This window comes from Apis mellifera, linkage group LG9 (assembly GCF_003254395.2).
Source record: "Apis mellifera strain DH4 linkage group LG9, Amel_HAv3.1, whole genome shotgun sequence".
Lineage (NCBI taxonomy): Eukaryota > Metazoa > Arthropoda > Insecta > Hymenoptera > Apidae > Apis > Apis mellifera.
Window position 1 is genome coordinate 2,975,765 of NC_037646.1, and position 15,000 is coordinate 2,990,764.

Consider the following 15,000-nt stretch of genomic DNA (forward strand, 5'->3'; position numbering starts at 1 on the left):
ACAAAATAAGAAAAAAATTATAAAAATTATAATTTATAAAATATTATGTTAATTCATTTTTAATTATGTTGATACTTTGTCAACGTTTTTCGAAATTCACTGCCAATACCAAGTCATCCTATTTATATTTATATCATATCTGTAATTATTTATTTCTTATAGTGATTTTTTTATAAATTTTATTTATAATTATTCCTGATCTTCTTCACAAATCTGTTATATAATAACATATAATATACATATATTGTTTGAAGAAAATTACATTACTTCATGAAAAGAAATAAATTGAAAAAAAAAGGATGTTGAACATAAATTACTAGAATTGTCCAATCTAGAATATTATACATAGTATGACATTATGTATAAAACGTGTAAAATCATTTTCCTCTTCAAAATTAAAAATTTCTGAAAAAATAGTATTAAAAAAAATATATATATATATATAAATAGAAATTTCAGGATGGAAAATGGAAGTGAATAACATACATTAAAATGTCAATTTTTTCAGAAACTCGAAACATATGATTAGCATATAATACGTGTACAACAAAAGGAATTAAAAATGATCAATAAATCGAAAATCAATCTTCCAATAGAAGAATGTGTAATACCGTGCAAAAGTCTTAGATGTATTTGTAATATAAATTATTGAATAAAAAATGTATTTATACATTAACATAAAAATATGTATCATGTTATGACGAATTATTTTATAAATTTTATTATATAAATTATATATAATTATACTTATATCTCGTTCATATATTCTAATTAATAATTTATTTCATTTTATTTTTTCAACAATAAAATTCTAATCAATTTTGTATCAATTTTTGCCTAGTTTTTATATAATAATAAACTTTCCAAAATACTTATAACAACGTTTTCATTTTGAAAAATCAAAATTATTAAATTGCATTTGTTCAACTTTAATATAATAAGAGAAGAAAAAGAAAAGAAAATATACATAACTCTTAATTTTATTACTTTCTTGATAATTCGAAATGATCTAACATTTGAAATTTTTCCAGAATAATGTAGAATTTCCATTATTAAAATAGCTTGTTATCAATTGACAAACGGTCATCACACATTCAATGCAAATAATTACAACTTTAAAGATACCAATCTTGAAGTAAAATTAAAATTGCTAACAGTTATTTCCACTTGTTCAAACGTTAATATTTTTAATATACATGTACAAATTGTAATAAATACAAAAAGAGTGTATAAAAAGGATTATATTATAAATCATTTAAGACTTTTGTAGAAAACGGTAATTACTTAAAAGTTCGATGTTTGCATATACAATGCATAATAGTTAATATACTCGCTTCCAAACAGCTGACGTTTCATCGTCTACAATTCTAAGAACAATTGTTGTGTTAAAACGAAACACGCTAAATAAATAAATAATAAATAAATTGCTTATAAGCTACATCACAAGTAGCAGTATACATAAAAAAAAAAAAAAAAAAATATAGCGTATAATGATAGATTCGGATTCATAGAAATTAAGCGTAATAGAGCTAGAGAAAGAATTAAAAGTTAATGTTGAACGAATAAGAAGAAAATAAGCATGAAGCCTAGATGATAACTAGACGTTTGCCGTGGAGAAAATGAATATTCGCGCTCTCTGCATTTCTTTCTGTGTGCCGAAGCTTTCATCGCCATAGTATTCTTCGTTAACGCCTACCAATGAAGCAGAGTCATTAAGAACGAAAAAAAGGGTGGGGGGAGGGGGGAGGGAAACGTTAATGAGCTATAAGGCGTTGGGAAAATGAGTCGAAAAAAAGAAGAAGAAGAAGAAAAAAAAAAAACTCCACGTTTAGTCTCAATTAAAAGAGATTGAAGATCAATTAAGACGTTCGTTTATGGGCGTACAAGTGCTCGATTCATTACAATGGCTCGCGATATCTCCTGATGAATTTTCACTCTTTCTACCTCAAAACACAGTATATACAGATAAAAATACGAGAGTCATGCTGCGGATCGGTTTTTTGATTCGCTATTAAAAATCATATTACTGAATGAAAACTGATATTTTATAAGATATTGTATCTTTTGTCTTTTGCTTAATTTATATACGTGTATCATTTATTTTTTTTTTTATATTATGTTTTTTTACATTTTTTATATTTTGCAAAAATGTTTTTAAAATAATAAAATTGTTTTAAATCAATTGGAAAGATGATATTTTTCCTTTTTCTTCTTTAAAAAAAATTATGATAAATACTGTGTAACAATTAAAATGACAAATTAAATGTAATATCCATTTTTAAATGGTAAAAATTTATAATTCTATAAATACGAATTATTAAATATTAATTTAAAAAATAAACATACGTATTATTGATTTATATCAAAAATATTTTAATAACATTAATGCGATAATTCTAGACAAAAAGATAAAAATTTAATTACTTTATTATTTCAGGTGATTCAAATTTATATTTTACATAATTTAATATTTATAGAAATTTTTACACAAATCTTTATCTTATAAGGTACAACTAATAGTAATGAAATGTGTCGAAATTGATATAAACTATTTAATCTTTATATCTAGTGTAATCTTTTGTATTAAACAATTTGTATATAACATATAATTATATTATTTTATATTTTTAGTTTTATTGAAATCAAATAGAATTTAATTTAATTTATATCGTTTTTTTGACACACAATTTATTGACTGACAAGGCTGATTATATTGCGAGAATATTTAATAATATTTAATAAGTTCATAATATTTAATAGGTTCTTTAAGACTTTTTGACTGTTAAAATAATTTACTATTTATTCCATTTAAATTACTAAGCTCTTTTTAAAATATTTATACTCAATTCTTGATGAGAATCAAGAGAATCATCTATTATATGAAATTTTTACTGTAGATTGTACACATTTTTTCAAGTATTATTTTCAGAAATCATAAATAAAATTATCAAATTTTACTCATTTCTTATACACTAGTATTTTGTATAAAATATTACCATAAAGTTAAGTATGTTTATATTTTTTTGTACTAATGTATAATTGAAAATAGAAGAAATATAATATTAGTTTTATTTAAAATTAGTTAGTGAGAGATATATAATTATTTCTTATTTTTTTATTTTTTCTTTTTAAGATAAAAGTATATTTAAATACAAAAAATTAATAATCATTATTACATTCATGAAAATATAATTCATCGATATTATTATAAAATTACGTAATATTTTATTTATGATTTTTAATAATTTTTTAATTTATATTTAATTATATATAAAAATAAGAAACTGATCTGCTATAAGACAAAAGAAAATATAATGTGCTTTTATGGACATCCTTGTCTATCATGGGATCAATGAAAAAATATTTCGTTGTAATTAAATTCTAGACAATACTGCACGTGCTCTCGCTGGACAATCTGAACTTCAACAACCCTTAAGAGCTAACAATATTGTTCAAAATATATTAAACTTTGATTAAATCTTTGTTAAAAATTTTTCTTCCTTTTTTTTGTGAATTTGATAGAAGTTTTCTAAAAAGAAAAAAAAAGAAATCATTTTTATTCAAATATATAGTATATTTGTAAAATATATAATTATACTACAAAAATATAGATCAATTAGCTTTTAAGGGTTAATTAAGAAAAAAATATGAAAAAATAATATAATTTTATCAACAAATACATTATCGCAAGCTATGTGCATATTAAGATAAAAATTGAAAATATTAAAAACTTCTTACATTTCGTCAATCAATAATGTGAATTATTACAATATATAAGTTAAGATATATTTGCATTTGACATTTTAACTTTTAATTAATAACTTTAATTATAAACATTATTTAATGTTTCTGAATGTCATAATCTTTTCTTCTGATATAAATATTATTTTATGAACAGTTATATTACAACGAAATATAACGCTTACTATCATCCTTTACAACTAATTTTCTACTTGTTAAAAAAAAAATTTCGTTTTAAAAAATATTATGCAAAATTTTTGTCAAATGTAAATATATCTTTAAAATATTAATAGACTTTTCCAAAACCTCGCTAATAATACATGAAAGGCAAGTCCAATAAACAAATTATATTAAAATTTAAAAATTAATATTACAAGCGTCATTAATATGATAGAAGTGCTTAAATGTCACATGTCTGAAAGTAGTTTTGGTAGAGGAGAATTGTGTTATAGAGAAAAACTGTTCTTATTAGCGACAGTCAATAATGTAATAAAGTGTGTGAATATATGTTACATATTTAAATAAAAAATAAAGAAAAAAAAAACTAAAATGGACGCGTCTACTTAATAGCGCTGTAAAATTGTTAATAACATACAGCTGCACAACATTCAGATGCTATATGTATGTATACATAAAACATATTAATATGCTGAATTCTTATAAGAAAAATTACATTATATTTTAAATAAGAAATTTTATTAGAGTGACATATATATGTATACACAGTGCAATAAAAAATTATAATATTGAATGGAAAATAAAGAAATAATTTATTTTGTAATTTTTGTTTTGGAATATTACAATTTTTAGAGGCAAAATTCTTAGAGATGAATTCTGAAGCATGAATTGTAAATGAAAAATATAAATTTACATATTATTAAAAATAAATTCTTAAAACAATAATCATTATATCATTTTAAATGTAATCTTGTTATATTACATAAAATATCAATTTACGTAAAAATATATAAATATATCATAAATTGATAAGTACGAAAGAATTTTCTTGCACTCTGTATATATATGGTTTAATATTTTTCAAAATATAAAGTTGATTACCGATATAATGGTGAACGACTCGATATTGGCAGCTCAATCATATAAATAAAATAGTTAACAGAATTACAATGACATAGTTATAGTTAAATAGTATTAATTTTTTTTTTTTTTGTTATTTACGATTGTGCATGCAGCTGTAACAATATATATCAATTATGGTGGATGATAATGTATCCAGTTATTCAATATAAATAAAAAAATATATACAGAAAGAATTACAATAAAGTGAATAATGTGATATAATTATAATTGTAAAAAAACTATTATGTATAATATTCACAACCTTTATCATTGATTATTTTAAATACTATAACAATTCTAATAATTTTCAAAAAGAAATTTTTATTTCAAACAATGATTAAATTTAAATAAGTTTAAATAATAAAAATAGTTTATTCAAACAATTGATATCATTCACACAAATTTTTCATTTATAAACAACGAAAAGAATATTATTCAAATATCAAATTTTTCCTTATTATTTATTGTTCTATATTATTGTACTTTCATTAAATATATTTTTAGTATGTGATAATGAGGAAAAGAATTCATTGAATAATATAAGTTGAATAGAACACATATTAATCATTAAATCAGCATGTAAATAGCTATAATAATAAAGAAATGTTAAACCTTTAATAAGATTCTTTGTTTTCATTGCACAATTTTTTTATAAATAATGAAAATAAATATTTATTCTATTTTAATATTTTCTTCTTATTATTAAATTGTAATAAATTTATAAATATACTACATTAAGAAACATAAATTTATAATAATTAAATTACTTATTTTAATAACATTAAATATCATAAAAAGAGATATTTTTTTTATTTTTGTTATCTTTAATGGAAAATAATAAATATAATAGATATTGAAAGATAATAAACAGATGAATATATAAAATTTATTTTTGAATATCTTTTTTTTTTCATTTTAACACCTTACATATTAATATTTTATATAATATACATCAATTACATGTGTAAGCATCAAATATAATTTGTTATTAATGATTCAATAAAAAAAATATTTTAAATAATATATTTATCTTTATTAAAATGAATCAAATTATTATTTATGATATGAAATGTAAATGGAAAAAAGTATAAAAATAAATTATAACAAATAAATAATAAATAATAAAATTATATTAAAATGAAACAATAATTAATTATATTTTGTCTTAAAAATTTATATTTCAAAGTTTATTTATATTATAAAAAATATTAGTAATTAAATAGATAATCAAAAAAATAATTTTTGATTTTTTTTTGATTTTATTAAAATAATGTACAATAAACTATTAGATATTTAAAAATATTTAAAAATATTATTAAAGATCTATAAAGAATAATAGAATAGTAATAAAAATATTAAATATTAAATATTAAATATTAATATTAAATAATATTTAAATAAATATTTTTTTGAATTAACATACCTTTATGGAAATATGCTGTCACAATGATTTTTGAAAATAAATATAATAATCTGCACAACGAAATTCTTTAAGAGATTTTTAATTGATTATGATAATTGAATTCGTTTTCCAATCAAAATTTCATAATACAAAATTATGCATAAAACTTTTTTTGATTAATAAAATAAAATATTTTTTATTTTATAAAATATATCATATATAAACAAGAAAATTTATGATGTTATTACAATAAAATTATTAAAATATTAAAAATATTTAAATTTAATATTAAAACATTCTTAAGAATTATGCATTCATTTTTTCTATATATTTTATAGAAAAGTTATAGCATTTATATTATATGAAATATATTCATATTTAATTATAAATATAATTCAACGTAAAAAAACTTTCACTAACAAAAAATCATCAGAATGATATTTATTTGTCATATTTCATTCTCGTATTGGTTATCATTTTAGAACGATACAAACAATATATTGCATTTACATATGCTATTTTTTATATTTTCAATTAATATAAAATATTAGATAATTAATGTTTTAATATTTTTAAATATGAAAAATTGTTTATATTAAAAAAATAATAAGAATTTTTTTACAATATTTATATATATAAATTGCAATATAAAATTATATATTTCAATTCATGAGAATAAAGACGAAGGTTTGGAGAAAAAACGCAAATGAAGTTTTTTAAACAACGGTACATATAGTATTTTGTTTATGTTGAAATGTGATTTCTGAAAACGTTAAAATATTGATTTGCATGCAGTGTTTGTTCTTTGATTGTTTTGTTTCTTAATTATATTTTTTATATATATATATTATTACTTTCAATTAATACTATATTTTTTAAAAATTTCATATTTTATAAAACTAATTGAAAGTTATAAGAAACAATGGAAAATTTTATAGTTAATTTAATATTTTGGAAATTATGAAAATATTAATAAGATTTACACATTTATAAAATAAAAGTAAAATATTTTATTTTATTAATAATAAAACTCTTATTTATATTATTTTAATTTATTTGAATTGCTGTATTGCTAAACAAATAATTGTCCTTACAATTTCTTGTTTAACTAATCTATTTTTATTTTATAATTTTTTTAATAATATAATATGTTAAATTAAAATGATAGTGATTATATTGTATTAAAATGATTATTTTTATCACAATTATATTTTAATTAATTAAAATTTAATTTATTAAAGTAAAAGTTTTTTATATCTATTGAACAATATTAACTTCTAGTATTAGTAATCACTAAATCAATAAATTTGCTTTTCTTAATTTTATTAATATTCTTTTAAATAAAAATACTTTTAAATATAATAAAAAATATTAATTAAACATTAAATTCTATATCTATATCTAAAATAAATATAAAATAAAAAATCTTTAATTTAGTACAAAATATTGTTTAAATATTAAAAGAAAATAATTTTCAAAAAAGTAAAGTTAGGAAAATATTTGAATATGTATTACAAATTATTAATAGAAATTAATAAATAAGTCATATAAAATTTATTATTTTCATTAGAATTTAATAAAATTTATAATTTATAATACATTATATTATATATTATTATATATTAATTTTTATAACTATATAATTTATAATAAGTTTTGTAACTATTAATTTTTTGTAATATGAAAATTGTTTTTTCAATATTATTTTAAATATATTAAATAATAATTTATATTATGCAAAATATTTTCATTCTTTAGTATAGTTATTATTCTGTTTCAATATATTGTATTTTTTATTTTATTTATATTTATATTAAATATAAATATCAAAGTCTAATTAATCCAAATATTTCTATAATTCACTAATATTAATTTTAATATTTTGATTTTCAATTCTAAAATTTAATTTTATTTTCCATTATGTTACGTATAAATATTCTTTATTGGTATATAGGTTTTTTAATTTGATTTTACTTAAAAGTAAATTAAAGTAAATTAATTGATGACAATTTTAAAACAATTTATTATTATCACATTTAGTTTTTTAAATGAAATTATATACATATATAAAAATAAAAAGAAATTCTATTATCTTTAAATTATTATATTTTTAACTTATTAAAATTAATATTATATAATTATATAAATAATGATTTATATTACATCAAATATATATACAAAAATATAAAAAATTCTATTATTTAAATTGTCATATTTTAAATTATTAAATAAAATAGAAATATATAATTACTTTGTCAATTAACAATAATAATATATTTTACTTTTTATGTTTAAATGGGATCTAATGATTCTATGAAATTACAATTGGTTAATAAGTTAAGTTTTCAATATTAATATATAAGATTTAAAAGAGATATGTAAAAATAATAAAATATAAATATATTAATAATATATTAGGTATAATATTGAAATATCATCTAAAACAAATAAATGTTTTAAACAAAAACATATACAATGACGAAAATAAAAAATAAAAAGAAATATTGTTAATATGATGTTTTCAAATATAAATCATTAAATATTAATCATGTTATATAAATTGATTTTGATAATCAAATTTTACATTATGTTTTCATTATTTTACTACTTTTTTATTATCTAATATAAATGTAATAAAAATTATATTTATTGTGCTATTCATTTTTTAAATTTCTGCTATGTATAAATATTTGTATCTGTAAATATTTTATTTTAATAGTTGTTATATTTCTTTTAACAATATTATTATATTATTTATTTATTAACTGCTAAAATAATATTTCATTTACTATAATAATATATATTGATATAATATATCTGATTTAACATGTAAAAAAATCTGCCTGCTTTAAGAGAGAAGAATATTAAAGAATATCATTCATAGAATATTATGCTTTTTTTTTGTATTTCTACATTTTTTGTGTCATTTTTTTTCCAAACAATATTTTTTATTTCCAGTGTTCTGTAAACATCTGCTATTTGAAAGGTTGAATGTTCAAAATTTTTCTGATTTATATAATATAAAATTTTATGCTAATTTCAACTCAGTTAATGCAATTTTAAATTATCTTGTCTTGTGTTTTTCATTAAATTTCATAATTATTGTATAGTTCATTTGCATAGTTAATTATTCTTATTTATATAGCCTAATTATTGATATCTTTTATGTTTTATTATATAATTATATGTAATATTTTATATCTCAGCTTTTTATATGATACTACTTAATGTTTTACATATTCAGTTTTTTTAAAAACATAAAATGATTTTTCCACAATGAATTTTTAATATAAATAATAATATATTGTTCTATTTTAATCTCAATTTCTTCTTCAATTTTTATGAAGAAATCTTAAGTTTTTGAATTTCAAACTCTTAATTGACTTTCTGATTTAAAATTTTTAATTTTAATTTCAAAAAAACTATGATTCTCTTGAAAAAGTTTTAAATATATAGATGAGAATTTCTTTTAAAATATTATATAAGTAGAAATTTATATTTGTTATTCTTGATAATTTTCATTTTTTATAAGATAGCTAAATTAGCGTTAAAATTCAGAATTTAAAAAAAAAACAAAAATTGATTAAAAATTATTTTGTATTGCTAGAATGTTGTAGAAGAGCAGATATCAAATATATTAAAATTATGTGATAAGAATTTAAGAAGTTATTATATTATTATAATAATATGAAAATATTTATCTTTAAAAAAGAATTTGAAACTAACTTATAAATATTATCTAATATTGAACAAAACAATGATGCAATTTTATGTTAAAATTATTATATTATTATTATATATATAATTCATTAAACTCACGTGGGAATAATTAAAATGAAATTTTACGAAAGAATAAAGGAAATAAATCAATAAAAGATTATTTAAAAAAAAATTTTTTTTATTAAATAATAATAAAATAGTAAACGATAAAGAATTGATAATAGAAAATGAGAATTTAAAAACAAAATTAAAATCTAAATTCTAGAAAAAACTGGATAATAAAGTTAACTAACGCATAATTCAGGAAGAAAAAAAGTGAATTGGAAATATTTATTCATATTATTCATTTTGTTTGAGTCAGATAATAAAATAATGCACATTTTGTTAACCCAGAATTTATCATTCAAAAATTTTTAAATAACAAATAATATATGCACATATAAATAAAATGTATAAATTTTCCATTTTATTAACAATTTTCCATATTATTAATTTTTCAAGAAATTCTTCCTTCCATTTTTTTCCTTTAATTAATATTAATAATTAGAACACTAAAAAATTTCACTTCACTACTTTTCATTTCATAACTATATATCGGATATTTTTTTTTGAGGTTACTATCTATATGTAAAATGATTTATTATTTGTATGCTTAGTCATTTATTTTTTTTTTTTTTGTTTTTATCATCAACAATTAATTTTTATATTTATTATTGCGAAGTAACTATAAAACTAATTATTTATAATTTAAATTTGAATATTAAGTAAATTTAACAAAGTTCGCAGTACGAAAATGTACATATAAATGAACAAAAAACGGTATTGAAGAAAAGAAAGAAGATTAAAGAGAAATGACTATATAATGTGACTTTTTCAGCCAATTAATTTATGAATATATTGTTTGCAAAGAGCTAACTGATTAAGAATTTCATTTGTTTTACTAATCTTTTCTAGTTTTATAGTATAATAATTTTGTTATGCCAATAAATAATATTGATAAATAAGATGTAATTATGGTATTAATATATTACGATATTAATATATAATAATGATAATAATAATATAAAAATAATGATATAAAAAAAGAAAAATTGCAAAAAAATTCTCCCCGGCGGGGAATCGAACCCCGGTCTCCCGCGTGACAGGCGGGGATACTGACCACTATACTACCGAGGAATCTATATGTATTGGATTTGCTAAACTGATACTATAATTATAATTTAGTTGTAATTGCCACTATTTGACTGTATTATTATTATATTTAAATTTATCTTGAACAGTAACTGATTTATAATTAATTTTTATAATTTTTATAAAATATAATAAAACATATATATGGTGCAATGAAGAAAATTAATGCTTAAAATTTTACAATAATTTTTTTCAAATTAGTTTTAATGAAAATAAATGATGCAAATGATTTTCATCTATAATAATTTTTTATTATAAAATTTTTTTTATATAATTAAAAAATTATAAAATTTTTTTTTTTGATAAAATTAAATTTCGATACTTTATCTCAAAGACAAAATTAAAATTTTTTCGTTGTTACAGCATAAATATAAACCAGATATTATAGTATTAGATCAATATATTACTTATTAAAAAGTTGTAAAAATACAGAATTTTAATTTGCATTATTCTTGAATAAAATAATGAATGAGAAATGATTTTTGCAATATCACTTTTTTTAGAATACCATGCATTATAATTAAAATTTAAATATATATTTTACTCTCTAATGAATTAGATTTTAATTTATTTTCTATCTATTAAAATGGAATGTGTTGGAATATTGTTTTTTTGCCCATATATATAAATTCTATATATGGTTTTTTATATACATAGTAAACAAATTCAAATTGTTATAAATGAAAATATAGTTTACGACTGTAAAATTAAAAGAATGATAAATAAAAAAATAATAAATAAGAGAAAAATATTAATCGAAAAAAAAATTATTTATATGAAAATATAAAATATTCTCATAAAATTAAAAAAAAATACCAACAACACACGGTGTTCCCAAGCGGTCACCCATCCAAGTACTAACCGTGCCCAACGTAGCTTGACTTTGGTGATCGGACGAGAACCAGTATGTCCTACGTGGTATGGTCGTTGGTAATATATTTTTAGTATATATAATTTAAAAGGGATTCAATATAAGATAAAAATAATGAAAAAATCTATCTACTGAATTGCAATAGTTTTGCATTTATAAATAAAATCATTTTTTATTTTTTTTATTTATTATATTTCGATTATCATATCTATATGAATATATAAATTTATATTGATTTTATTTATATTTAATAAAATTTTTTAATTGCATGTTTATTGCAATTTTAATGTTTTGAATATTAATTTCTCAATTTATTATTATAGTTTATATGTCTAAATCATAAATAATATATCAAAATCACTTTTTCTCATATAATCGGTAATTTAGAAGAGGGAATACAAAATCCCATAAAGTGACAAATCTATTCTGCATCTTATCTGTGCTTATATATTTCTAATATATCTTGTATAAAATAATAATAATGGTAAAAAAAACAATGTTTATTATTATATTATTGTTTATAAGATTTTTATATAGTATATAAAATAAAAACATTTGAATAAATATAAAAATTAAGATGGTTTTTTAGGTTATGTATGATCAATCAGACGAAAGATGGCGTATATATAAAATTCTATAGTTGAGTCTGTGTTAAATAAATTAAACTGTGGAAGGTTATGTTCATTAAAATCTTAAAAAATAATACACTGTATTCATAACACATATTAAAACAAATTGGTTAAAAAATTAAGAGTTATATAAAACATTAATTTAAAAGATAATAGAATAATGGAAAACTACATAACTCGTTCAGCCTTTAGTTTTGGCATTTTTGCTTTTTTTCTTTATTTTATAAAAGTGTCAAATGTATTAAGTGTATCAACAACACACAGACTTATAGATGTAATAAAAAATGACACTGGATTATGTAAAATGCCGACAATTTTATATGAAAATAATATTACAGCGGATTGTTATAATGTAACATATCCTGAAGGAGAACACGTAATTGCGCAATATGATATGACATATACGAATATACGAAATTCTTTATGTTTGATATTTTATGATACGTTGTATAAAGTTTGTCAAGCTAAATTGCAAAACGAATTGAATCATACTACTTTTTATTCAAATATTCAACAATATTTCCCTAAAGAGAATGAAAATGATGAGACAAATTTCTGTAAAAATATTAAAGATATTAAATTTGCATATAAAAAATTGGATCCATTATTATCACATGTACATTTTAATAATTCTCATGTATGTAATGCCGCATGTTTTAATTTGTCAGGAAAATTTATTCCACTTTGCGCAATATTATCATGGAGTAAAAGTATTGATGAGATAAAAGATATTGGAAAAAAATCTGAAAATAAAAAACCTACTATAGATATAAAACAAAATTCAGCATTAAATGAAACGAAAGGAGATATTGATGATAAATATAAAACAACATCTAATGTGAAAAATATTGCGTTAGAACAAGAATCTCAAACTGAATTTGTTGAGTTTACTACAACATCTGATTTTGAAAAAACAAATTTAAATTTAAATATGAAAGAATCAAGTGCTACAAATAATATTTTTGAAAATTCAGAACCAACGTTACATAAAAAACCTGATAATAGTGATAATAATGATAATAATGATACAGAACCTAAGGATGATAAAAATGATATAAATTCAAAAACGTTATCTAAAAATGATGAAGATTTAAAAAAAAATGAAAACAATAGAATAAATACTATAAGTAATGAAGCTGAAAAAAGTATGAATAATATAAATGATGATTATAAAACAAGTACAATATCAGATAATACTGAAGATCATGAAAATTTTGCTAGCATTAAGCAAAATGGAAAATTATCTGATGGTATTATTTAATTCATGTTTTCTTTAATTCTTACTTTAATGTATAATTTAATGTATTTAAATTAAAATTTTTTTTTTTTTTTAGATACAAATGATGGTTCTGACCAATCTGATGCTGGTAAAAAATAATTTAATAAAAAAAAAATATTTTATAATTTTTGCTATATATTTATATTTAATGTATTTTTATGTCAGCAGATCAAGATCAAGGTATACCTGAACCATCTGAGCAAAGAGATATTTCAATACCTCAATATCATCCTATAAGAACAGATGAAGAATCTCATTTTCTTACTTACTTAACTGCACTTTCTTTAATCTTTGTAGTTGCATATTTCGTTTATCAACATAAACAAAAAGTAAATAAGTATTTTTTTTCTCATTTATAAAACTTCAATCATTCATTTCTATTCTTGATATTTTACAGTTTAGTATTTTAATATTACAGATAATAGCTATTATAGTAGAAGGACGAAGATCACGAAATAGTCGCGCTAGACGACGACCAAGCACTGCTAATTATCGTAAATTGGATTGTACATTAGAAGAAGCAGTTACATCACAATGTAATGCAAATGTTACCCATGTTATATATTAATGCATGTATCAAATATTTTAAAGCTACTGTATAATAGCACGCGTGTAACATATTATTTTGTATTCATGTATACTTCCATTATAATATGAATTTATTTTTAACAAATTAATTATTTTATTAATATTTCATTAAATATTATTAAGTTAGATATATTAGCAAATAATATAACACTTAATTTTAAATTATAATAGCTAAAGTGCTTTTGCTTACTGTTAAATTCAGTTTGCTTAATTCAGTAATCTATTCTTTCCGGTGAGCTTTTAATATTATTAGCAATTTATTGATTGTTTATATATTACATGTAATTTATTTTTAGCGTTTATATATATTTTTATTGTGATTTTATTATAATGTTTCTTAGAATTTTTTCATTTCATAAAAATATTATAATATACATATATAATTATTACAATAAAACATAAATTTTACTTTATTATTTTATTACAGAAATATTGACAAAAACAAAGTTTAATTTAATTTGTTTTTAAAAATGTAATTTGAAATTTAAATATATTATAA

At 18.6% G+C, this 15,000-nt stretch overlaps 1 protein-coding gene and 2 non-coding genes across 4 annotated transcripts; 1 reads left to right on the forward strand and 2 right to left on the reverse strand.

Moving 5' to 3' along the window:
• Positions 1-11,047: 11,047 nt before the first annotated feature.
• On the reverse strand, positions 11,048-11,119 carry TRNAD-GUC. Its single transcript has one exon. It is a non-coding gene; the product is annotated as a tRNA-Asp (tRNA).
• An 828-nt stretch (positions 11,120-11,947) lies between these two features.
• On the reverse strand, positions 11,948-12,066 carry LOC113219021. The gene has a single exon (XR_003305377.1). It is a non-coding gene; the product is annotated as a 5S ribosomal RNA (ribosomal RNA).
• A 309-nt stretch (positions 12,067-12,375) lies between these two features.
• On the forward strand, positions 12,376-14,590 carry LOC551227 (myb-like protein I). Of its 2 annotated transcripts, none has more exons than XM_625239.6 (5): positions 12,376-12,489; positions 12,595-13,884; positions 13,969-14,001; positions 14,079-14,242; positions 14,332-14,590. In XM_625239.6, the coding sequence occupies exons 2-5, from the start codon at positions 12,795-12,797 to the stop codon at positions 14,479-14,481; spliced, it is 1,437 nt and encodes a 478-aa protein (XP_625242.2). In that variant the 5' UTR covers positions 12,376-12,489; positions 12,595-12,794; the 3' UTR covers positions 14,482-14,590. The 2 variants fall into 2 exon arrangements, with proteins under 2 accessions (XP_625242.2, XP_006558420.1); XM_006558357.3 differs by having other exon boundaries at positions 12,378-12,489; positions 14,082-14,242.
• Positions 14,591-15,000: the final 410 nt, after the last annotated feature.

What these genes read in the sequence shown, in the direction of transcription:
- LOC551227 (XM_625239.6), top strand. Translation starts at nt 12,795, where the DNA reads ATGGAAAACTACATAACTCGTTCAGCCTTTAGTTTTGGCATTTTTGCT. An exon ending in AAATGGAAAATTATCTGATG is followed by an intron (nt 13,885 to 13,968) that starts GTATTATTTAAT and finishes TTTTTTTTTTAG; the next exon opens with ATACAAATGATGGTTCTGAC. An exon ending in TTTATCAACATAAACAAAAA is followed by an intron (nt 14,243 to 14,331) that starts GTAAATAAGTAT and finishes TTAATATTACAG; the next exon opens with ATAATAGCTATTATAGTAGA.